The sequence below is a fragment of the Haliotis rubra genome, unplaced genomic scaffold (assembly GCF_003918875.1).
Source record: "Haliotis rubra isolate DU_JTF1 unplaced genomic scaffold, ASM391887v1 Scf77, whole genome shotgun sequence".
Classification (NCBI taxonomy): Eukaryota; Metazoa; Mollusca; class Gastropoda; order Lepetellida; family Haliotidae; genus Haliotis; species Haliotis rubra.
In genome coordinates this window covers 1,666,964-1,694,960 of record NW_025767490.1, presented here as the reverse complement: position 1 = coordinate 1,694,960, position 27,997 = coordinate 1,666,964, and the positions used below count along the sequence as shown (strand labels likewise).

Below are 27,997 nucleotides of genomic sequence, written 5' to 3'. Positions count from 1 at the left end.
AGGTTGTGAAGTGCAGTGCTGTTGTACTGACTCCCCCAGTAGCAATACAATCACAAGTACCAGAAGGGAGTGTCATTATATACAGGGTGTTAGTGAGAATAGTTTTACACCGCTTTTTGTCAGTCTTCTAGCAACATCAGTGAATGGGCCGCATACTTTTCACTTGTTGGGAATCAAACCCGAATGTTTAGTGTGATGATTGAACACTTTAACAACTGGGCTATCCCACCTTACTGTATTACAGGAAGTTTCAACTTGCAGGCACAAGATTCAGATCAAATTCTGTAGTGAGTTGGGGCCTGTGCTTCTAGCTTTTAAGTAATCAAAAGTTTTCTCCACTTAACATATAAGAGCGAGCGAAATTAGCTTTACAGTGCTTTTAGCAATATTCCAGTAATATCACGGCACCAGAAATGGGCTTCACATATTCTAACCATATGGGCATCGAACTTGTGCCTTGGGCATGACGAGCGGACGCTCTAGCTACTAGGCTCCCATTGGTCGCATCTTACGACAAGCATGGGTTACTAAAGATCAATTCTAACCCAGACCTTCACGGGTCAAATCGTCCCAAATACCAGTATTGAATTTAGTTCTACCTGAGGAACACAAACCCATCTGTACAGCAGATAGCTCTTCCTGTATATATTTATTAATTGGTGTCTTTTAAAAAGGAAGTATATACCAAAGACATAAATTTTACCCCCACTAAATCTGACGAATAAGGTTGAACAGGAACTGTATAATACAACTATCAAATCAATTTCTTTTACTTAATATCATGAAGAACTTTTAATCAAAATGGGTCTATTATTAATTTTTTTTTTTAAATATTTCAAAATACATAAGACTAATGAAAGAAAGATGCTATGCCACATTGATATCTTTGAGAAAGCACATCTTTTTTTGGAGATTTGGTATCTCATTTTTCTGGATGAATTGAAATAAACCCTTCAAGCACTTTCTGCACAAGATATTAAGGTGACAACACAGCCACATCAACATCACATTCAGGTCACCAAAGGGCTGTACAACATTTGTATGAAAAACAAAATTTTTTATGACACCCTCAACAAAATCACCAATGAATTGACTGTGAATAGTTCTGTAAATGTTATAACAACTCGAATAAAGATTGGTCATAATTGGCATTGTAAGATGGGTTCATAAAGAAGAATGCAAACATATGTTAGTAAGATAAGTTCTAAAGGTAATAGTATCCCTTTAACCAACACAGGAAAGTATTGTAAGATTCACACTTATTCATGAATTCCTCCAGAAGTTATCCAGTCAGAGAAACAAATCTAAATATGGTCATAAACAGGATGCAAGTGAACGGTTTCCAGCATATGACAATTCCTTACAAACGACCATTACATGCTATCAGTACTTCTAGCCAAAGCATCCAACACCTTCTACGATATCTCAATAATTCAAATTCAGTATCCTCATGTTTAAAACATGACAAATACTGTTATCTCTCACAAATTTAAAAACACAAAAATATGTTCCATTTTTTAAAACTTTTATATTTAGCATTTGGGTGACATTTTCAACAGTCGAAACTCGACTTGAAAACAGAATCAAAATATCCACAGCAAACTCTAAATTTCTCAAGATCAAAGTGGATGATACAGAATATACAAGGCATTTTTTCAAATGAATCGTGTTCCAAATTTAGATAGATACGACAGAAATAGTGCAAAATGGGCATCAAAACAGTTCCATTACCTTAAATAACCCCACATATCTCACCAAGAAAAGCCATTATCTAGAGGAATCACTGCTTGATCAACCTCCATGGCCAACTAAAATAGTCATCCAGAAATAGCTTAAGCTAAGGAAATCAATGTAAGATATATTAAGCCAAGATATCTACCATCATATGGAACATCAGACAGATCGAAAGGGCACTGATCTGCACAGACTGAGCAAGCCAATATTGACAAGAAGGCATCAGGATGACAATTGTCTAGGTGCTATAATTAGTTCACAATAACAATTTGAAATCTTAGATCAATCTATTTTCTGTGATTCTGAACTATAATTGATAATTCGTTAGCATGTAATTTCATTCCCTCCCTCACAACATATTGATGTGTTAATGCATTTATTTTCTGTAACAAAGTTTGGTTCAACAAAAACATTTGAATGGAATTGGTTGATGAAACTGGGTTTCATATGATATTACTTCTTAGATCTCTACTGCCATAACCTTAAAAGGTATGTGAAGTTGACATGGTCAGTTGCCTTGTGTTCGTTGAAAATAACCACAAACCTCTTGCACCATTTCACATTTGAGACAATGTTAGTTTGGAACCACAAAAATCCTAATCTTATCTTTACAGATAACCTAATAAAACAGACATGAGAAATCTTTGCAGTAAACAGATTTTCACATTCCTAAAATTGCACTGGAAATAGCATTTTACAACAAATAAACAACAGCTGCAACTCAACTAAGAAATAACCACTAACCACAACACCCTGAAACTTCCCCATTGGCTGAATCAATCAACATCTCCTTCTTCCAGAGACATCGAGAGCTGCTGGGAAACTTATAATACAGTGGATTTGGTCACTTGATAGATTATATCCTTCGTTTACTAGCACTATAGTTCCAGATTATCACTAAAATATTCACCCAAGTTGAAGGAGAGATTCTAAAACTACCAACCCAAGATAAGCCACTGTAGTCTAGAAAGAGATTATCCTGCTCAGAGTTCAAGGACTGAAATCTGCACATCCTCACATTGGAATGCTGAAGCTAAGGTAACAAATTGTATATGTGGATCAACCATCATCTGAAGTAATGTCATCAAGCAGGCAGATCTGCATTGGCACCGACGTCTATCATCATTATCAGACTGCACATCATGGGGAATAAAATATACAAACAACATCACACGGTTACAAGACTACAAAGATGGAGAGAGAACAGTGATAACCTCAATCCCACCGTCCTGAAGATTGGAAGAACTGAAAAGCTTAGAGGCCCAGAGAAGAGCAAAGAGAACATGAAAGAGAGCATAGGCGGATCCAGAGGGGGCGTGCAGGGTGTGCACCCTCCCTTTTGACCTGAAAGTTTATTAAATGACCATTGAAAATGGGTGAAAATGAAGTGTGCACCCCCATTTCTCAAGAGTGCGCATCCCCCCTTTCTCAAAAAGCTGTATCCGCCCCTGGAGAGCCAAGCAACCACGTGTGTACAAACATGGGGATGGACAGACAGACAGATGGACCAACAGAATGAAACAGAAGCAGAGCTTGGTGACCCACCTTGATAAGTTGGTGGACTTGTTTCTGGTGTTCCTGTTCAAGGTGCTGCCTCTGTAGCTGCAATGACCAATAACCTGGAGTAATCTACGGCAGGACAATACCACTAGCAAAATGCATTCAAACAATACAGCATCAACACCATTTACTGCTTCATCACCATTTACTGCATCATCACCACTTACTGCATCACCATTTACTGCATCATCACCATTTACTGCATCATCACCATTTACTGCATCATCACCATTTACTGCATCATCACCATTTACTGCTTCATCACCATTTACTGCATCATCACCACATTTACTGCATCACCATTTACTGCATCATCACCATTTACTGCATCATCACCATTTACAGCATCATCACCATTTACAGCATCATCACCATTTACAGCATCATCACCATTTACAGCATCATCACCATTTACAGTATCATCACCATTTACAGCATCATCACCATTAACAGCATCATCACCATTTACTGCTTCATCACCATTTACTGCATCATCACCATTTACTGCATCATCACCATTTACAGCATCATCACCATTTACTATATCATCACCATTTACAGCATAATCACCATTTACTGCATCATCACCATATACTGCATCAACACCAACAACACCATCATCACCATCAACTCATAGTCCCTGCTATGACATGTTCTACAGAAGGGTCTCTCCAGACATAAAAGGAAAGATTTTACATTTGAACCTCCTATAGCCTGTTTCTGTTCTTGTAGGAGCATGTGCTTCAAATTTGCTTTAAAATAACTGTTCTTGAACAGACCTCTCCTGTAAAACTAACTCCTGTGTGACTATGTGTCTAAACCAAACCCAAATATTCACAGAGATTGTCAACAAATTATGTTTTCATGTAATACTGACTGACTGACTGACTGAGTTTAGTTTTACGCCACTTTTAGCAATATTCCAGCAATATCACGGCAGGGGACACCAGAAATGGGCTTCACACATTGTGCCCATGTGGGGAATCGAACCCGGGTCTTCGGCGTGACAAGCCAACGCTTTAACCACTAGGCTACCCCACTGCCCCTATATCTATAGGAAAGGTGCAGTGCTAAGTTATATTTTATAAATATCACACACCTTACGAAGATAGTTCCTGCCAGTTTACCTCATTTGTATAGTTAATGGATTGACATACACAGCGTCTTAGAAATCCATGATATGATAAACAGCTGTATTATAATCTTCTTATTGTGGGCTCATTAGCTTCCTGGAACTGTCTTGTAAATCAGCGCCAACTGTAAACAGTCAGCCACACTTCTGGTTCAGTTCAGTTGAACAGTTACATTCAGAGTTTCACGTCCCACGTTAAAGCCTAAACCACATCGTGACTAATCTCCCAGTTACGCACATCCAAATTATACAAGGGCCACATTGTTAATCTCTCAGCCATAACAAGAGCTTTAAGGATGCAGTCAAATCTGGCACAAATACACTTCCACATAGATTGTCTTAGTATCATAAACAAAATTGAGACAATGTCTCTGTGAGATGTCAAGAACTGCTAGATTGAATTATATTTCTATGTTGTTTGTTGTCGACCACCGCACTCAACAATGTTATGACGGTGGTTTGTAAATAAGAGAGTCTGGGTCATACAACCCAGTGATTGACATTGTCAGTGAGTGAGGTTGGTTTTACGCCGCTTTTAGCATTATTCCAGCAATATCACAGCGGGGGACACCAGAAATGGGCTTCACACATTGTACCCATGTGGGGAATCAAACCCGGGTCTTCAGCGTGACGAGCAAACGCTTTAACCACTAGGCTACCCCACCGCCCGATTGACATTGTGAGTATTGATTGGAATATGATGACATAATAATGATCTACTCAGCAATACTCGAACTGTATGAGACCGCCTCCGTGGTGTAGTGGTTAGAGTGTCAGCCCGGAGAGCGGAAGGTCGCAGGTTCGATCCCCGCCGCATCATACCAAAAGATGTTAACATATGGTAATTGTTGGTCCCTGCCTGGCGTTCGGCATTAATGGGTACAACAAGGACTGGTCGGATCAGAGTCAGTATAATGTGTTTGAGTGGGGTATTCATGCTTCACTGCGGCATGGTATCTCAGTGGGCTAGCGCTGTAAAACCAGCTTCAGTCTGGGCTAGTACAAGCAGCCACACATACACACGTATGCACGTCGTCATATTAGCAAAATATTCTTAAGTGCGACGTTTAACCCCATTTCACCTCACCTCCAACCATATGATGGCTGCCTGTAGACATCACCACTCAATCCAGTGATTGATGTCATGAGCATCAATTGGAACATGACATAATAATGCCGTATTCAGCAATACTCCAACTATATAGTGGCTGCCTGTAATGACCACTCAATCCAATGATTGATACTAGGAGCAATGACCCATGTCACCAGCCTACCATCCATTCAACAAGTTGCCTCCTAATGGCCAGCAAGGGTGGATCAAAATCTCAATGAATCTGAGATCTGAACCCAGGACCAATCAAAACTGGCAGCTTGGTGACAACTCTCGACTTAGACAACTCAGCCATCTGTGGCCTTCCTTAATGAGGCATGAATAAGTACCAATAGTTGTGGTACAGCTAGACACAGGGTCAGGGTCAGGATGAGTGAGTGAGTGAGTGAGTGAGTTTAGTTGGACGCCGCACTCAGCAATATTCCAGCTATATGGCGGCGGTCTAAATAATCAAGTCTGGACCAGACAATCCAATGATCAACAGCATGAGCATCGACCTGCGCAATTGGGAACCGATGACATGTGTCAACCAAGTCAGCAAGCCTGACCACCCGATCCCGTTAGTTGCCTCTTACGACAAGCATGGGTTACTGAAGATCAATATTCCAACCCGGACCTTCACGGGTGGGTCAGGATGAGAATGGAGAGGGTTTAATTATAAAAATGCTGAGTGAGTGTTTCGGTAAAACAGAGGAGTGCACGGGTATGATTATTTGAAGCTGACAGATCAAAACCTTAATGGTGGAGAATTGGGATTCAAACCCTCAACCATTGCTTCATACCCAAGGGAAGCAACTCTGCACAGGGAAATACAGCGCGTTACCAACTAGCCCTCCATTGACATGTGGCAGGTAAGAGAGAATGAGTCCGGAATAAATAACAGATTTCTAGGTTTCACCTTCACGGTCATCATGACCTGCCAATTTACATATTTATACCATTCATACTGTAGTGTTAACATTCCAAAGGGATGGTGATAATATCTAAAACAAGTCCTGAAAGGTTCGTCAACTATCCACACTTCATGCATTCATAGTTAAAGTCAATGAGGTATTTAATGGGTATAACAAGGACTGGTCCCTGCCTGCGCTAGGCGAGTCAGTATAATGTGTCTGAGTCAGTATAATGTGTCTGAGTGGGGTACTCATGCTTCACTGCGGCATGGTATCTCAGTGGGCTAGCACTATAAAACCAGCTTAAGTCTGGGCTAGTACAAGCAGCCGTACATACACACGCATGCACATCGTCATATGAGCGAAATATTCTCAAGCACGACGTTAAACCTAATTTCACCTAAAGTCAATGATATTTATCAGTTCCTGCTCTTGTCAACCACAGTGTGAGACAACACGTAAGTCGATGATGATGGAAGTGTACAATGTAAACCCACAGTGTTTGGAGAACACAATATTTATGCAGTAGGAGGCTACAGTCCTATCACAGAGATGAGGCAGACCTATCACACCAGAGAACAAAACCGATCACACTCCTGCCCACAATCTACTGATCCCTTACTAAGTGCCAATGTGATATGTGCCAGTCAACTAATTACAGACATAACCTGCCTACTTATTGAAACAGATTTAACGAACAACATCACCCCTAACTCAACCACCAACTTCCTTCATTGAGACAGGTGTCAAACCAGGTGTCACTATACACCTAGAGGGTAATTCAAACTAATTAGGATGCTTGGCTTCACGCTCATGGCTTCTAAGATATTTGTTTGATGTTCTCAATACTGAATGATTTCTGTTGACAAAAAGCATGAAGAAACTATCTTGGCTACCATTCTTGTAAGGCGATCTTAGCACAAAGACAAATTTTACTCCCTTACTTTAACATATACTTATGATTATTGTAGTCCTAAGACTGGAACAAGGACCAGACAAGCTTAATACTGATAAGCAATATAACGCTATGATGATTAAGACTAAGATAAGGAATGAGAGTTGCAGTCACCTTAGCACTTTGTCTAGATGACCTTGGACATCTAGTGAGCTACAGGTCCCATTTCCATGAGCAATCTTAGTGCTATGATGATGAAGATATTGGATAGGAGTCATGATCTCCTTAGCGCTAAGATCTCTATGTGTAGCAGACCCTGGACATCTAGTGAGCTACAGGTCCCATTTCTATAAGCAATCTTAGTGCTATGATGATGAAGATATTGGATGGGAGTCATGATCTCCTTAGCGCTAAGATCTCTGTGTGTAGCAGACCCTGGACATCTAGTGAGCCCCAGGTCCCATTTCTATAAGCAATCTTAGTGCTATGAATGAAGATATTGGAAATGACTTAGCTAAGATCTCCTAGCAGACCCTGGACATCAGTGAGTCAGGTCCCATTTCTATTTGATGATGAAGATATTGGATGGGAGTCATGATCTCCCCTAAGAAAAGCTAGGATTCCCGACATCTAGTGAGACCCAGGTCCCATTTCTATAAGATAGTGCAATGAAGAGGCCAAGAGTCCATTTTAATAACCCCAAAAGTATGGGGAATAAATGATGGCCAAAGTTAAAGTATGGAAGTTTGATTGAGTGCGCTAAGATTGATTTCTGAAACGATGCTCTGGGTCACACTAGATCTCCAGCCACATTCCACAAAGAGACCTAAGCCTATGTTTTTATGACCATCATAGCGCCAAGACCACTTTGTGGAAAGGGTCCGAGGAAGTCAATGAATGGGACTACTTGCTAAGTCAGTGAACGAGGACACCAACCTTGATGTGTTCATGGAGCTGCTTCTCGTGTTCTTGTTCCAGCTGTTGTCGCTGCTGCTCATACTGCTGCAGGAGGAACTGGTGTTGTAGCTGCTGCTGCTGTTTGATGTTGGCGATCTCTCTCTGGAGGTGCTGGTCCTGGTACAGTTCCGGAGGGCCCCGGAACTGCCGTCGAGCTAACTCCGGCGAAGCCAGCGGGGACGTCTGAGTCAGATCTGTTGGAGGTTAACAAAGTTGCAATAAGATGGTGTCGGATTAACAGTCATACCTTCTAAAGTGAAATAATGTAAATATAGTATAACAATGATCCTGAGCCTATGGATAAGTGAAAGCAGTTGTATACACCTCTTATAGCAATATTCCAGCAATATTACGGTCAGGGATGCCATAAAAATGCTTAATACACTGTATTCACGTCGGGAAATGAACCCGGATCATCAGTGCAATGAGCAAACACTTTACCCACTAGGCCACCCTACTGCCTGTGTTGATCAGATTGATAATATTTGCAAAATCAGAACTTGGGCATGATGTGGGTCAAAGTTTCAGACACACCATGAACTCACTTGACATTAAAGTGAGCTAAGAATTTAACATTGCCATGCTAATGGGGCAAGTAAAGGTCAACTTAGAGGTCATAATTAACATTGCAAAATAACACCGGACATGCCTTCACATGCACACACACACAATATAACTTATCTACAAAGTGTACAGTAAGGTTAATGATCCAAATATGTAGAAATGTACTCGTTTGATTGTTTATTTGTGGTTAAACACTGCACTCAACAACATTCCAGCTATATGGCGGCGGTCTGTAAATACTAAAGTCTGGACAAGACAACCCAGTGATCAACAGCATGAGCATCGATCTATGCAACTGGGATATGATGACACGCATTAACCCAGTCAGCGAGCCTGACCACCCAATCCCGTTAGACGCCTCTTACAACACACATGGGTTACTGAAGATCAATTCTATCCTTGATCTACACGGGTTAGGAAGAATGTACAGGGTGTAATATCTTGGTTATTATCATAAGATGGTTCTGAGAGGCCAAGAAATCACAAGGGATGTGTGTGTGAGTAGGTGGGTGGGTGGGTGGCTTGAGTGAGTGAGTGATTAAGTGGGTGGGTGGGATTTTCAGTAACAGTTTGAACAGGTTTCCAGTGATATCAATGCATGGTATCTTCATATGGAAGGAAACCCTGAACGCCAAACGCTAGTCTCACACAATAACTACTTCAGTGGAAACATAATCAGGACAAAGTAGGATTCAAACGGACAACCACTTTGAAACTCTGCAGAGCAAATTGTGTCTAATCAAACTGATGACAAATCATCCATTATGGATAAAAGTTGCAATCATTTTTCTTAGAATCAGGAGCACCAGACAGTAACAAGAGCATTCAACACAGCCAGGATTCGAACCACCAACCTACCACTCACAAATCAGACACTTCTTCAACTAGACCATGGACAGCCTAACTCATCAAGAAGTCAGCAGGTACAGGTCGGGGTTCGAACCACCAACCTACCACTCACAAATCAGACACTTCTTCAACTAGACCATGGACAGCCTAACTCATGGAGCAGGTCGGGGTTCGAACCACCAACCTTCCACTCACAAATCAGACACTTCTTCAACTAGACCATGGACAGCCTAACTCATCTAGAGGTCAGCAGGTCGGGGTTCGAACCACCAACCTTCCACTCACAAACCAGACACTTCTTCAACTAGACCATGGACAGCCTAACTCATCTAGAGGACAGCTGGTCGGGGTTCGAACCACCAAAGAGACACTTCTTCAACTAGTCAGCAGAGGACAGCTGGTCGGGGTTCGAACCACCAACCTTCCACTCACAAACCAGACACCACCAACTAGACTGCGGAGACAGACTAACTCATCAAGAGGTCAGCAGTCTTCCATGTAGGTGTCCACGCTCCTCACATCAGCAGGCGTCAGCCATGATGACAAAAGGGAGCATGCATGATAGATGTGTTACTTCAGCCAACACAAAGGTGGTTAATTCTACACAATTTACATCCATCCATTTTTAATGCCACCTGTTGTGGAGACTTACTTCATGACGTCTTGCACTTAGTGACCCCCATCAATTATTTTGTTGCATGTCCCAACATATCGGCAATACTTGGCTAATTATCTGAATAAACTCTGCAATACTAATCCACATGAGACTACACGCACCCTGATCTTAACACTGAGGTAGGCCTACGTGTGGGTACTATTTACCTTACATAACATGTTCAGTATACCCTGTACACATTTAGGGCAACCGTTATGATTATGGCAGTCGGGTCCTTCAAATCCTTCAACCATCTCGGCTCTAACCCTCTCTGTCTCGACTATCCACAGATGATTATAGCAGTCAACCCTTTAACTCACTATAATGACAATTTCTGTTTAACCCTCTCTGTCTCGACTGTCCACAGATGATAATGGCTGTCAACCTTTAACTCACGATAACGACCATTTCTGTTTAACCCTCTCTGTCTCGACTATCCACAGATGATAATGGCTGTCAACCCCCTAACTCACTATAACGACCATTTATGTTTTAACCCTCTCTGTCTCGACTGTCCACAGATGATAATGGCTGTCAACCCTTTAACTCACTATAACGACCATTTATGTTTTAACCCTCTCTGTCTCGACTGTCCACAGATGATAATGGCTGTCAACCCTTTAACTCACTATAACGACCATTTATGTTTTAACCCTCTCTGTCTCGACTGTCCACAGATGATAATGGCTGTCAACCCTTTAACTCACACTCCATCAACCATCTCAACTTTTAACCCACTGTTTCAACCATCCACAGACAATTATGTCATCAAGCCCTGTAACTCCATTAACCATCTTTGCTTTAACCCTCTCTGTCCTAACTATCTGCAGACAATTATGCCATTCACTGCATCGACCATCTCAGCTTTAACCTTCTGTTACAACCATCTGCAAACAACTGTGACTAGCAAGCACTGGAACTTCATCAACCATCTTGGCTTTAACCCTCTCTGTTTCAACCATCAGTAGACATTTACAGCACCAAACCCTTTAGCATCTATGCTAATTACTCTAAGTCTCAATCAATGCCAAACAAGCAATAACTATGGCAACTGACCTTCTTAAGACTTACTTCCCCAAACAACCTTGCAATGATGCCACATACATCCTACCTTTAAGCATACATTACTTACCAAGTCCTCATTCCACAAGAAGGTCAGACCTCCTGACGATATTCTGAGCCAGTGGGTATTTACACACATGTTATCATTCAACTTGGGTATTAATAGTTCTCGTCAGGTATTCTGATATATTTTTACTGTCGTGTCGAATTTATTGGATATTTATAGACCAATAATAGCCAGCTTATAAATAATTTTGTTACAAATGCTTTTCACGAAACAATTTGTGCATTATTCATTGTAGCAGAAATAATGTATCAGCATAGCCTGCATTCAGCCCGCAAATAAATGTTGGTAAATATAGACACGACACAAACTGAATAGGCTACTTCCAGTCCATAGGAAGAGTGTGGTTACATTACTGTGTTTGGACATTCTTAACAAGTATTTGTACAAAAGCCCCTAAAAATCAATCATGTCCGTGTTATTTAAATTATATACTTAAAATAGGCTGACACTGAGTCCCAGAAATAAAGTTATCTAATTAAAAAATGAATAAAATATATTTGTCTACAAATACAAATGGAGATCAGAACAATCCTTAATTTCTGGAGTTGAAGCAACGACTGAGCTAATTATTCTAGACTTGAGTAGGACTCCTATTTAATTTAAACTCTAGGGTATGGTGACAGACTGTTTGTTAAACAGGAGCATACCTTAGCCAAATATTCTAGACTTGAGTAGGACTCCTATTTAATTTAAACTCTAGGGTATGGTGACAGACTGTTTGTTAAACAGGAGCATACCTTAGCCAAATATTCTAGACTTGAGTAGGACTCCTATTTAATTTAAACTCTAGGGAATGGTATGGGTGACAGACTATTTGTTAAACAGGAGCATACCTTAGCCAAATATTCTAGACTTGAGTAGGACTCCTATTTAATTTAAACTCTAGGGTATGGTGACAGACTGTTTGTTAAACAATATGCAGCTTCTCTGGACCGTGATCAACAACTGTACAGGCCCTACAGATTATTAAGGTTGGAGCATGAGAGTTCTGATTGTTGTAGCACTACAATCTCTTTGTGGAATGGACTCAAGTGCAGTTACAGGAGCTCTGTTAGGTCATGTTAAACACAACTTGAATGGAACCATCCTATACCGGGTTAGAATTGGTCTACCCATGTGTACCATAAGAGCTGACTGACAGGATTGGGTGGTCAGGCTCGATGACTTGGTTGATGCACATCGAATTGCTTAGATCAATGCTCATGATGTAAATCACTGGTTTGTCTGGTCCAGACTCAATACTTTACAAACTGACCACAAATAGCTAGAATATTGCTGAAGGCTGTATTGAACAACAAACAACCGTTCAAACTGTATCACTGTTTGCATATATACATAACAAACCAGCACTAAAAACTTTTCTTTTTCATAACCACAAACTTTTTTAACAACATTTGTTTGCAAAATGCCTGGCACTCCAATGCATATTCTGCTCTTTCACACAAAACCTGTCATAATTTGTAAATTCAGGGAACAAAACCTTCCTTCCAAAAAGGTTCCCGACAATCAATACTGAAGATCAAATCCCCCTTCAGCCACCATCACCTTTCTAGTCCACAGGTGCTTATGACAAAGAAAATCCACATGCTTTGAACGAACCTACTGTAAACTCATTACATCGAAAAAGTTTCCCACAAATATCTTTTTAGTGTGAAATTTCTCACTTCAGGATGCAAGTCTCTCGCACATTAATTATTGAAAATGAAAAGTTGTGAGTATATCGCGTCATTTCTGAAAGCGTGGTAATTTCCATAACAAGGAGTGCGTCATGAATGTTTGATACAGGCAGTGATGTTGTGTACTGCAAGTCTAACGCCTGAAAAGGGCAGAGTTAAATCCTGTGGCAACATGCTGGTCTACCGCAAGAGAAGAATTATCAAATTTTACTAACAGGGCTCGTATTGGACAAACTGTATATTTGCAAGAGAAAAATATCCTTGAAAACTACACTTACTGAGAATACACCTAAACTAACAATATTTGAGTGAGTGAGTGAGTGAGTGAGTGAGTGAGTGAGTGAGTGAGTGAGTGAGTGAGTGAGTGAGTGAGTGAGTGAGTGAGTGAGTGAGTGAGTGAGTGAGTGAGTGAGTGAGTGAGTGAGTACTGTTTTACGCCACTTTTAGCAATATCATGACGGGGAACACCAGAAAAGGGTTCACACATAGTGCCCATGTGGGAATTGAACCCAGTTCTTCAGCGTGAGGAGCAGACACTTTAACCATTAGGCTACCATACCGCATCTTTTTGAGTGAGTGAGTGAGGTGGGCTTAATGCAGCTTTAAACAGTATTCCAGTTATATCACATTGTGTCTGTTTAATGTCCAATGAAAGCCCTAAATGATACAAGTCTCAAACATTTATATATTAAGTAAAACCCACAAGTATACGTTTGGTGCTAACAAACAGAGATACAGGATCATCAGTTCCTGTCTTGCTCAAGGGACACAACTCTGCTAAGCAAAGAGCACTGCAGTAGTGAGTGAGTGAGTGAGTTTGGTTTCACACTGCTTTTGGCAATATTCCAGTAATATCACGGCGGGGGACACCAGAAATGGGCTTCACACTTAGTGCCCATGTGGAGAATCGAACCGGGTCTTCAGCATGACGAGCATCGCCTTAACCACTCAACTACCCCACTGCCCCAGCACTGCAGTCGATGATTAGGCCACCTCTAAACAACTTTTGACAACTAGATATGCCATTTAAAAATGGGCCCCCAATTTCACTCAGCATTTCTTTCTCCATACTTGATAACTTTTACTTCATCCACACCTCAAGATACTCTTCCAAAAATCACAGCAAGGAAGTCGGCAATCACTAAGATTTCCCACGGTTTAACTTTTCCTTACGCTTTGATATTATAAATGGCACAGATGTACATTTCATTGAATGTAAATATTTCAAAATCAGTCACCCCTAACGTCAATAACAAGTTGTGTGTAACTATAGCTGAGCTACGACTATGAAGTGAAGTGCCACACAAACATAGCCTTAAGTCAACATCACAAATGTTGCATTGTTCGGACATCCCCGATCAAAAACACTAAAGGCATTGTTACAACCTCATGAGAAAGGAATGTGCTGCGAACTGATTTCCATTATAAAATATGACTTTATTTCACCATGGAAATATTTTCATATAATTAGCTATCTTATATACCTCACATGGCATCCCTTTAAACACAGGAAGGGAATGTCAAGACCCCCATCCCGTTGATAGCAAGGTCAGGGGTCCTGGTAATGACGTCAATAGCGTCATTTAAGAGCATATTATTGTTGAACGCACAGTGCACACATATCCCATCATCACTCACACAAGTATGCTGTAAATTGTTCTCTCAACGATCATACATCTGCAGGTTATAAAAGAAATTTTACAGTGAAAACCTGTTTATAACTGCAAGGTTTCCTGTTAAAGACATTTAAGTGATTTAATTTAAATTGTCATGACAATTGTAAAAAGGTTTACCTTGACAAATGTCACAGGATCATAAATCACTTCACTGTTTCATTTTCTCTTATGTTAAGAAACACATCTAAACATTCACACAAAATTAGTCGTTCATGCTGTGAAGAATGCGATGTGAAGTGTGAACCATATTTGATACCTCCAACTGTCCAGAATCATATTTGATACCCTCCAAATGTCCAGGACAATATTTACTACCCTACAAATGTCCAGGACAATATTTGCTACCCTCTAACTGTCCAGGACAATATTTGCTACCTTCCCTATTAGGGCTGCGCAATATAACCGGTTTACCGGTATTTACCGGTTCAGACATGAAAACGATACGTATTGCGATACGCTGATAAAAAAACCCGGTATTTCGACTTGCATTCAGGAAACTTCGTAACAGTCGGAAATCGTCAGATATTTCCTTGTTTCATTTGTGCCAAATTATTATTTATATTTTGTCATGATTAAAGGTTGTTAAAGCTTAATCAAGCATAGTTATTTTGTTGTGTCTTTGCCTTATAAATCAAGCATTAGCTCGATTATAAGTAGTTTTATATTTAGAAATACTTCTGGCAATATATTCCACTACATATCGAAATATATATATTGCAATACATATCGAAAATTCTCTGCAATACCACCCCTACTTCCCATGTCCAGAACCATATTTGATACCCCCAAATGTCCAGGACAATATTTGATACCCCCCAAATGTCCAATACAATATTAACGCCCTCCTTATGATCTGATTAAGGAAAGGGCGGTGAGGTAGCCTAGCGGTTAAAGCGTTCACTCATCATGCCGAGACACAGGTTCGTTTTCCCACATGAGTACAATGTGTGAAGCCCACTTCTGGGGCCATGATATATGGAATATTGCTAAAAGCGGTGTAAAATTCAGTCACTCTGATTAAGGAAAACTTTAATATCTAAAACTTAGAAATGTTTAAGCTGGGGTAATAAATGATGACGAATACAACTAATCTGTTTCTTATGGCCTTACTGATCTAAATGCAGGACACTGATCTGAGTACGAACAACATTTGAGTTGGGTTTAACCAGATATAAAGATTTTTCCAGTTATACCAAAGCGTGTCAGCTCAATGTGGAAACACAGCCCTAATGATGCAGGTCTGAGATGCTAAACTCTTCGGTAAAACACACATGCACAGGAATGGCGCTAACAAACCAGGAACCATAACTGGGGTCAATCAGAATTTGAACCTGCAATTACAGAATGCCCAGGGATTGTGCAACTGCACTGAAACAACTGTGCTACCAGTGCCTGCTCCTGCGGGTGAGTAGGTGGGTGAGTGGGCGGGTGAGTGGGCGGGTGAGTGGGCAGGTGAGTGGGCAGGTGAGTGGGCGGGTGGATGAACGAGCGAGCGAGCGAGTTTCAATGAGTGAGTGAGAGTGTTGTTTAACGCCGCTCTCGGCAATATTCCAGCTATATGGCTGCAGTCTGTAAATAATTGAGTCTGGACCAGACAATCCAGTGATTGACAGCATGAGCATCGATCTACGCAATTGGGATACAATGACGTGTCAACCAAATCAGCGAGCCTGACCACCCGATCCCATTAGTCGCCTCTTACGACAAGCAGGAGTTGCTTCAGATAATTCTAACCCGGATCTTCAAGGGTGAGTAAGTGAGTGAGTATGGTTTTATGCCACTTTTGGCAATATTTCAGCAATATCACACCAGAAATGGGCTTCACACATTGTATCAATGTTGGGAATCGAACCTGGGTCTTTGTCGTGATGAGCAACCGCTTTAACCTCTTGGCTACCCACCGCCCCTGCTCCTGTGTAAAGAGTCACAGATAAAATAACAAGTAGTTTTGCAATTGCAGGATAGAACTCGAACCCATCTGTACCCTCACCACTGGGCCAACAGACCAATCATCAGCTGATGCAGCAATATCGAGTGCTACTTATTTAGGAAATGGTTTTCAGATAGAGTAGAAAATGCTATTGCTGAAATTAAAACATGAATAAATAGTTAAAACTAGTAGAAATTTACTATCTTCAAAAACATTTAATTATTTAATGTAGAATATGAAAAAATCATCTGCTGATAGATAGACAGAAGTGACAAGATCAAAAAACACTTTACAGTTAACATAACCTCATTTCTGATAAGAGAACCTTATTAATTTTAAACAGAAATTACTTGTTGGGGTTCTTTTTTGTTTTTGTTTTTAAATGGAATTTATTTAAAATGTCCAAAAATTTCAAAATGGACTATTTTTTATCAGTGTTTGGAACTCTGACATTTACAATGAGTATTTTCTCAAATAGTTTTGTAAGCCAACCATTCCGGAAAAAACGTTTTAACTCTTTCAACACCAGTCAACCAGAGGCATTTACTGCCATGACACTGAGTTCCCAGAGACTCTAAGGTCAAAGATGAAGCCTATGTTTATGAAGGAAATTATAAGCTTGTAAGTTATTACTACTACATCTCATACACCATTTAAAAGATCTAATCCCATTGTTGATAAATATGAAGTGTATTTTTATAATATAATTCAAATAATACAACTTAAATAAATTTATTTTTTAATGAAAATGCAAGCTTACATTTGTAATGTCCAGATAAACCACGAAAGAAGCAAAAACTATGGCGATTTTTTTTCATTTGAGACATGTCATAACATGCCCGTGCCTTTTTCTTTTATATTTTCATTTTTACGTAATCAGAAAGTTATTATAAAAAGATTTCTTAAATAATACGTATGGTCGCCTATTTCCTAATATCAGTGGCTTTCCGCTAGGTAACATGACAAAACAACGGAAAATACCTCCGTTTTCGAAGCTTTGTATGAATAACATGCCAGGCGAATCGTTTAATGTCGGGTATCGTTTGAAAGCACTGAACATCAACAATATCACTGTACCGTTGCCGAGAGTATTTCACAGTTGTAAGAAACGATTTTATTGGATAAAAATTGGATTCTAATGACGCTTTTTCGTCACAGACTGCTATAAGGGTCGTGATTGGTCAAAATCAGACACGTGACCTAAGGCAGCCAGTCATATTACAGCAATGGATACCGTCCTTGTAAATGAAAACTTTTAGATTTAGATGAAAGTTTTGGGTAAAATAATGCTATTCTGAACATATTAAGCAAGAAATCGCTACCTATACTTAAATTATGGAACTTATTGGACGTATCGTGCTAAGTTATGACCTGTGACAACAAGAGTCATCAGAAGATGACATATCCCCCCGGCCCCCACATCTTTGAAAGAACAAATCATCTGACAGTTACTTAAAGTCTAGCTTGATTTTAGACTAAGTGCAAATCGTTTCCATGGAAATCATGAAAAAAATAAATGACAAAAATCTGCAAATAGCAAAAGGCACCACTTTAGGATCTGCCTCACATATCTGCTAAGTTTTGCTGAAAGATATTAAGAAGTTTTCGCGTTGTGCTCCGGAAACAAAACCTACCCCTCCCTTTTGAGACTAAGTCCAAATTGTTTCCATGGAAACTGAGAAAATAATAAATCACAAATATCTGCAAATAGCAAAAGGCACCACTTTAGGATCTGATTGATATATCTACCAAGTTTTGTTGAAAATATATTATAATGGTTTTTGAGTTGTGTCTCGAAACGAAAGCAATGATTACTTTTGAGACTAAGTCCAAAATGTTTCCATGGAAACCAGGAAAATAAAAATGCCAAAAAATCGGCAAATAGCAAAAGGCACCACTTAAGGTTCTGTTTCATACATCTACCAAGTTCTGTTGAAAAATATTGAACGGTTCTTGAGTTATGCTCCGGAAACGAAGCCCACCCCTCACTTTTGAGACTAAGTCCGAATCGCTTCCATGGAAACCGGGAAAAGTAAAATGCCAAAATCTGTAAATAGCAAAAGGCACCACTTTAGGATCTGATTGATATATCTACCAAGTCTTGTTGAAAAATATTTAACGGTTCTTGAGTTATGCTCCGGAAACGAAACCCACCCCTTCCTTTTGAGAATAAGTCTGAATCATTTCCGTGGAAACAGAGAAAATAATAAATCACAAATATCTGCAAATAGCAAAAGGCACCACTTCAAGATCTGCCTCACATATCTGCCAAGTTTTGCTGAAAGATATAGAGAAGTTTTCGAGTTGTGTCTCGAAACGGCCCACCCCTCACTTTTGGGACTAAGTCTGAATCGTTTCCATGGAAACCAGGAAAATAAAATGCCAAAAATCTGCAAATAGCAAAAGGCACCACTTTAGGATCTGTTTGATATATCTACCAAGTTTTGTTGAAAAAATATCAAACGGTTCTTGAGTTATGCTCGGAAACTAAAGCAATCCTTACTTTTTGAGACTAAGTCCAAAATGTTTCCATGGAAACCAGGAAAAAATAAAATGCCAAAAATCTGCAAATAGCAAAAGGCACCACTTTAGGATCTGTTTGATATATCTACAAAGTTTTGTTGAAAATATTGAACGGTTCTTGAGTTATGTCCGAAACGAAAAGCAATCCTTACTTTTGAGACTAAGTCCAAAATGTTTCCATGGAAACCAGGAAAAATAAAATGCCAAAAATCTGCAAATAGCAAAAGGCACCACTTTAAGGATCTGTTTGATATATCTACCAAGTTTTGTTGAAAAATATTGAACGGTTCTTGAGTTATGTTAGCAAGCCCACCCCCTCACTTTTGGGACTAAGTCTGAATCGTTTCCATGGAAACCAGGAAAAATAAAAATGCCAAAAAATCTGCAAATAGCAAAAGGCACCACTTTAGGATCTGTTTGATATATCTACCAAGTTTTGTTGAAAAATATCAAAGCGGTTCTTGAGTTATGCTCCGGAAACGAAAGCAATCCTTACTTTTTGAGACTAAGTCCAAAATGTTTCCATGGAAACCAGGAAAAATAAAAATGCCAAAAATCTGCAAATAGCAAAAGGCACCACTTTAGGATCTGTTTGATATATCTACAAAGTTTTGTTGAAAAATATTGAACGGTTCTTGAGTTATGCTCCGGAAACGAAAGCAATCCTTACTTTTTGAGACTAAGTCCAAAATGTTTCCATGGAAACCAGGAAAAATAAAAATGCCAAAAATCTGCAAATAGCAAAAGGCACCACTTTAGGATCTGTTTGATATATCTACTAAGTTTTGTTGAAAAATATTGAACGGTTCTTGAGTTATGCTCCGGAAACGAAGCCCACCCCTCACTTTTGGGACTAAGTCTGAATCGTTTCCATGGAAACCGGGAAAAATAAAAATGCCAAACATCTGTAAATAGCAAAAGGCACCACTTAAGGATCTGTTTGATATATCTACCAAGTTTTGTTGAAAAATATTGAACGGTTCTTGAGTTATGCTCCGGAAACGAAGCCCACCCTTCTTTAAGACTAAGTCCAAAACGTTTCCATGGAAACCGAGAAAATAAAAATGACAATAATCTGTAAATAGCAAAAGGCACCACTTTAGGTTATGTTTGACATATCTACCAATTTTGGATGAAAAATATCGAACGGTCTTTGAGTTATGCTCCGGAAACAAAATGATTACGGACGACGGACGGACGGACGGACGGACGGACGGACGGACAGACGGACGAGGCGACGACTATATCCCACCGCATTACATGCCGGTGGGATAAAAATGCTTCATGTATATATTTAAACATCGTGTCCGCGCGTGAAGATTGAGGCGGCGAGAGCAGAGATGTCACTTGTCAATGACTTGACTTACATTACATGATCGCACAAAAAGATGGAAATAGTAATTTAATATGTATGTTTGACAACTTTTATGAATGCTGTTGTTGATTTTATTCATTAGTTTATTCAATTTATTTAATGATTTCCTCGAAACATCGTTATTTTGCTCTTTGACAATGTTACTGTGGACCCACTGCCAAAGCATGTGTCCGAGAATCGTTGTTTTCAATAACTTTGCAAAAAATAGTTTATAATTTTAATTCTGTCGATAATATATGATCGATTGAAATTTATTAAGTGTTTTCAGACATTGTGAAATGTGATAGATTTAATATATGAATCATAAGTCAGGTAGGTTTCTGAAATTATGTCTCATTTTGACATGACTACTGCCTGGCCGATTAATCGGCCTCCGGTTTCTGGGGACTCATAACGTTGTGGCCGATTATTCAGCCTGTGGTGTTGAATGGGTTAAGCAACAATTTCACAATAGATTGACTAAAGATAAACTAGCAGAAATTTTTCATGACATGTTAAGATCTCCAACAAAAGATGTTTCCTGTTTTCTTTAAAGGTTTTTGACATTTCAAAACTTCAAAGTACAAGCATCTAAATGGCATGGCAACATCTGATAATTATACGAATACAAAATATCTTGTGCAGTGGATGTGGAGGGTTGTCTGGTAAATATGAATTATAAAAACTAGAGAATGTTCAGTCTCAATTATTTGCCAAAATGGAATTCAGTGAAAATCATATGGATGGACCACTGAAAATCAGCAATAACACCAGGTGTTCACTGAATCTCAGCATTTAACACAATGACCAGCGTAACAAGAAATACAACTGAAAATCGAAATACACATCGCAAATTTCACATTTTCTCTGACAATGTTTGTTTTCTCGTGTTTGTTTATCTGGATCAATGCAATACAGCTTTTCACTGGTAACAATCCATGAAATAGCTATCATTCTCATATAATAATAACTTTATTACCCCAGTCACTGAATCAGGGTACAGTATAACCAATGTTGGTCTGTGAGGTGCTAGAAGGTTAACAATCATATGACCATCTCATCCCACCGGGTACCCATTTACTGATGGGTCGACAGAGGCTATTTTGAACAAAGTTTCTTGCCTAACCTGGGACTACACGAGTTAGAAGTGCCTCATTGAGACCAATGTCTGTATAAACTCTCAGGAATATAACAGGCAAACATGATCATCCATCCAACGACTCTCCATGGCCAACATTGCTCAACTTCAATGGATTTGTGACCCGTGAAGATCCGGGGTAGAATAGGTCTTCAGCAACCCATGCTTGCCACAAAAGGCCTGTACTCTTTTTCCCCATTACCACACACGACCACGTAATGAAAACTTGAAAACAAGTTTCGTGAAAATGTAATCTTTACACAGCCCAAACCCTCACAACAAAATCTATTTTTCTGGGGCACAAAATCCGGCTTATCTCGAGCCATATACAGAGAGAGGATCCTGTTTTACAGGTGGCATCCACAACTCACACAATGTGCATACAACATACAGTTTATTCAACATGCTGTTGATCAACATTTAATTCTCACGTAAACTTCCATCAGAACCAAATATGTTTCTGTGATTAAAGGTGAGGTGAGGTGAAATTGGGTTTAACGTCGTGCTTGAGAATATTTCGCTCATATGACGACATGCATGCGTGTGTATGTGTATGTGTATGTGCGGCTGCTTGTACTAGCCCAGACTTAAGCTGGTTTTATAGTGCTAGCCCACTGAGATACCATGCCGCAGTGAAGCATGAATACCCCACTCAGACACATTATACTGACTCCGAGCCGACCAGTCCTTGTTATACCCATTAATGCCAAGCGCCAGGCAGGGACCAACAAGTACCATATTTTAAACGTCTTTTGGTATGATGCGGTCGGGGATCGAACCCGCGACCTTCCGGTCTCCTGGCGGACGCTCTATCCACTACACCACGGAGGCGGTCTTCTATGATTAAAACCAATCGCTGAAATACTGCTGAATGTGGCGTTAAACAAACAACAACAATGATTAACGAAATATTGTGTTGCCTTCATGCTTGTCTGTTAACCCGCGACTACTTAATTGTGATGAGGGCAAGTGAAAATCTAATCATAGTCGTCCTCATTGAGTTGCGGTATTTGAGTATTATTATCATCAATGTTTCTGTTTTGCTTCAAATTAGAACTGAATAAACAGGAAACACAGTAACCATTTCTGTCTCGATCAAGCAAGACAAGCTACAGACTCCAAGGACAGTGAAAGAAGGCTCACACTATTCTACTGATCCCCCATAACCTACCATATTTTGGCTCGAGTACAGTATAACTCTTGAGTCTGGTGAGATCACAAGGATATTGATTCTACTGTCTTTCTCTGAATCTCTTATCCACACATCACTGTTTCCCCATTTAGAACAAACACATGTACACAATGCCTATTGTATTTTTGGCAACTGTATTTCAACACGGATCAATATTTGCATTCATCTGCTGCAGTCTCTCATCATATAGATCACAGTTACAACCATAGATAGAAATACCTAGCCTTGCTGAAAGGCTGCAAGGCTGCACTGAGTGAGTGAGTGAGTTAGCAATAATAATAATAATAATATTCCAGCAATATCACGGCAGGGGACCCCAGAAATGGCTTCACACATTGTACCTCATTCAGAGAATTGAACCTGGGTCTTCGGTGTGACAAGCCAATGCTTTAACCATTAGGCTACCCCCTGGTGTTATGCGTAATAACATACATTTGTTGATATTACCTTCATAATAGGCAAGTCTAGATAGGGAAAGCATGTTTCACAAAATCTAGAAATTAGGATTTAAACTAATAATTATATTGCCTAAAAGACTCATGCAAGTTAAGAAATATCCCACAACCTCTCAATAATCCTGCAATAACTGCGCCATGGTCTAGATAATGGGCAACTATAATGGATGATTTAATATTTTTAACATAATAAATATTACCAATAAGATGCTATCACTAAACAATTTGCTTATCATCTACAGAGATATTTTCATTCTCGAATGAGACAATTAATGTAATAACATGAAAGAATACTATTACAAGCTACAGATAACATTTGCTTATAAATTCATGACGTTATAATGCATACATTAAAACAGACGAGTGTTTCAGGGCTTGTTAATCGTTCCATTTCTGTAATGGCCAAATCCTGAGAATCTGTTGATTTTGCAAGCAGAATCAACAAGCTGTGATTGGACTAGTTGATTTTCATTAAAACAGACCAGTTGATTTTCAACAAAACAAACATCATTCCATTTCCGTAATGAAAACATCATGAGATTCTGAAGCTGAATCAAGCCCTGAATGGACGATTAAATTTTCCATTCTGAATCAACAAATTCCTGTGAAGCTTCTGACTTAACCAATGTGAAATGTAATATTTAACTTCTCTAAAAAATACCTCAGTATGTGTAGCTGCATCAGATTTACTTCCCATGTCAGCAGTAGGTGAGTGAGTGAGTGAGTGAGTTTGGTTTTACGCCGCTTTTAGCAATATTCCAGCAACATCACGGAGGGGGACACCAGAAATGGGCTTCACACTTTGTACCCATGTGGGAATCGAACCCGGGTCTTCGGCTTGACGAGCGAACGCTTTAACCACTAGGCTTTGTAGATATCAACTTCTTTATTATGAGGAACGAGATGAAGGAGTTATAATATACTCCAAAATGTCATGTTCCTATAATACAGAACTTAACATCGATAAATCCTGATGAAGGAGTAAGAATATACTTTGAAACTTCGTGTTTCTCATAATAGACATTCTAAAGTTGTCTTTCAATGACTTCATGTCCAGTAGTAGGTGAGAATGAATCCACTATCTGGAGAATATAATAAATATCATGATTACTAGGTATCAAATATAAATATTGGGTACCAAGTACAATAACAAGTCATCATATGTATACAAACATTATATTCTGTAAAACAAGAATTTTTTTTACAAAACTCCTCTGAACTGTTTTGACCATTTTGACATGCCAATGATCAGTGGCCACATTACTGTTAAACTGAATACAGAAGATTGCTGACTTATCCTGTTTTGCATGGATATATTCCATTTTGCATATCTGTCTGGATTAAGGAGGTTTCAAGGTACCTACATCTCCTAGCTATTATTCAGATTAAGGAGGTTTCAAGGTACTTACATCTCCAAGCTATTGTCCAGATTAAGGAGGTTTCAAGGTACCTACATCTCCTAGCTATTATCCAGGTTAAGGAGGTTTCAAGGTACTCACATCTCCTAGCTATTGCCCAGATTAAGGAGGTTTCAAGGTATCTACATCTGGCTATTGTCCAGATTAAGGAGGTTTCAAGGTACCTAAATCTAGCTATTGTCCAGATTAAGGAGGTTTCAAGGTATCTCTTAGCTACTGTCCAGATTAGGGAGGTTTCAAGGTATCTCCTGGCTATTGTCCAGATTAAGGAGGTTTCAAGGTATCTGCTAGCCCCAGTGGACAAGGATGTAAACAAGGTAACGAGACGTGATCACAATCTGAAATGAAGTGTTTTTAAATAAGCTCATTTCTTGCTCATCTTCAAAGGCAGAACCTGTCATACGCTGATACCATGTCAAACACAGGCTCCTAGCCTGGGGGCAATTGGCTTAACACAAGTAAACAACTATGTGCCTACTGATTCCCTCGAGAAAGTCCACTCCCCAAAGAACGTTTGGTTATCTACACTCATAAACTTCATTTACTAATTCATTACTCTGTACTTACAATGGAGTTAAAAGAAGTGAATGAAAAGGCATGGGCCTTAACTTGGTTTTCATTAAGAAATTATTATTTCCAAATTTCTATTATGATGATATTATTTTCAGCAAAAAATAATAAGTGTTAATGTATTAAGTGTAAATGGTCAAATGACTTCATAAAGATAATATATTTTGTACAATCATAATCTGGTAAAATAAACTATCAACATTTGAAGAACAATATTTTGAAATGGTGTATGCTTATCACTCATTAAAATCATGAAACCTCAAAAAAGTTTCTTAAATTAAATTTTTTCAAAAAAAACCAGTGAAGAAATAAGTGATGTAACCAAAAACATAAAGGCATTAACTATGTTGACAAAAAACAATAAAGAAAACACAACACTTACACAAGGGGTATGGACAGTATGCCCATGGAGAAAAGCTTCCATTCAACATTGTGCAGTTCTTGACGGCTCCCGAGTTATAGATGCTCAATCCGGATGTGTTTTATAGAGATAAAAGAGGTTATCACTAAAAGTTGGAATTTGATCAAGTGCAGCTAAATCCCCAGCTCCACTTCAGGTTGGTATAAGCACACAGTCAAATGATTCCGGCACAAGGCAACAATGACAGCGGTAACAGCTCAAAACTGCCAAATGTGTAGCCTTGGTGTAGAATGTTAAGTCCCTTAGAAGGTCCCAGCAATACACTGGCAACTCTCACACCCACACCATCGCAGACTTCATAGTTGACGATTAAATGTTTTAATCCCTTCGGAGGACAAGTTGGAATTATCCCAAATGTGTAAAATGTTTGCGTTAACCAAACCAATCAGATTTTTTGGAGAACGTCTCACCACAAACTCTTTTTTTTTTCTCACCTAATATTTGAGATAAACTGCAACGTACCGCAGCATGTTTTGAACATTCTGGAATATCAACATAATACACTGCTAATACATGAACCAACCAAATGTTTCCGAGATTTTAACTAATTCATTTGTGATAAAAAATGTCTAAACTGAATGAATAAAATTTCTTCTCAAAAGATATTAGTGCATACCAATAAAATAAACACATCCTAACCCTGTTTCAAAGCAGAATCAATGTTACCTTTAACAAACGTTAATCAGAATGTTTAGCAGAAAGTTGCACTTAAATAACTCAAATCAACATATCCCCAGAATTACACAATCATTTAAAACACAGAAGATTGTATGAAGTTGTCCACTTTAACTGAAACAATCTCCTAAAGTACTTTTCCAAATTCTTCAATGTCCCAAGTCTGTAATTCACAATATCCAGTGTCCTCTACTGCAGACAACTATGAAATTAGTTGTGTTCTGGGTAGTCCCAACTGTAGCCAACCACCAATCAAATTGTAAATGATATGTAATCCAATCACACTGCAGTACTCACAACACGGAATACCATCCAATCTGTGACAGAACACCCGAATCTGAGTGAACGACAGACACATGAACACGCTCAGGGCGGCAGGTCACTCTATGCCTGTTACATACACATAAATCAGCCGCTAATAGCACCCACAGCACAAACAATGTGTCTTTATGGCCTTGAGAGAATCCGCAAAGACATACAGGAAAAGGGTTCCTCAATTAAATGACGCACACAACTGTAAAAGTGAAAACAATAAGGCCGAGCTGTGCCACTCATGATACAGTGAAACTATCCGCGTCCGGTGACGTTGAGCATTGGAGTGGAACTTGTTGCTTGTGCTCAAGCACTAGGCAGTCGTACATACATTAACCTACATCATACAACATGCTTCAAACCCAGCACAATGTAATCATTCACTAACCTGTTATTGAACTATCAGCTGCTATTTTTAATGCGTGTATAAAAGCAGAAAATAGAAAATGTTTTTTAAATGAGTTCTATTTCTAGAAGCTGATTTCAAATAATAGGACCTCTTACAATTTCACAAAGACATCATTGTTAATAATTGTTAGGAACAAATACATTACACTGAAAACCTGAAACATTCAGTGTCTTGTTACTCGTGATAGTCACTAGTTTTATAATCTCTAAGTATCTATATTTATCCATGTTTATCGACAATATATTAAGTCAGCACTGTTATGTTAGTGAGGGAGGCAGATGGCAGGTTGGATGTTTCAGTGAGCGATAAAGGTGAGTGAGTGAGTGAGTTAATATTTAACGTCACATCGGCAATATCTCAGCCATATCGTGACGAAAACAATTTATACAATAAAAAGTGAAAAAGAGCGATAAAGGTGGAGAATTGATATGGAGAGTAAGAGGTGGGGGTGGGAGGTGGGGTTTGACATGGACAGGTGGGTCGGTGGTTGAGTGACTTGGAGGGTGGGATGTTGTTGAAGTGACACAGAAGGGTTGGAGGTTGTTTCAGTGAGTGACACGGACAGGTGGGTCGGTGGTTGAGTGACTTGGAGGGTGGGATGTTGTTGGACACCACTGGTTGGAGGTAGCAGGTGGGAATATCAGACAGGTGGGTTTCAGGGGACACCTGAGTGACTTGGAGGGTGGGATGTTGTTGAACTGACACAGAAGGGTTGGAGGTTGTTTCAGTGAGTGACATGGATGGGTGAGTGAGTGATTTTAGTTTTACA

At 39.3% G+C, this 27,997-nt stretch overlaps 1 protein-coding gene across 1 annotated transcript in view; it reads right to left on the bottom strand.

Moving 5' to 3' along the window:
• Window positions 1-27,997, bottom strand: part of LOC124260583 (histone deacetylase 4-like) — a 185,138-nt gene that overhangs the window by 58,511 nt on the left and 98,630 nt on the right. The window contains 2 exon segments of the mRNA XM_046694906.1: window positions 3,280-3,336; window positions 8,262-8,476. Coding sequence (XP_046550862.1) covers window positions 3,280-3,336; window positions 8,262-8,476 — 272 coding nt within the window.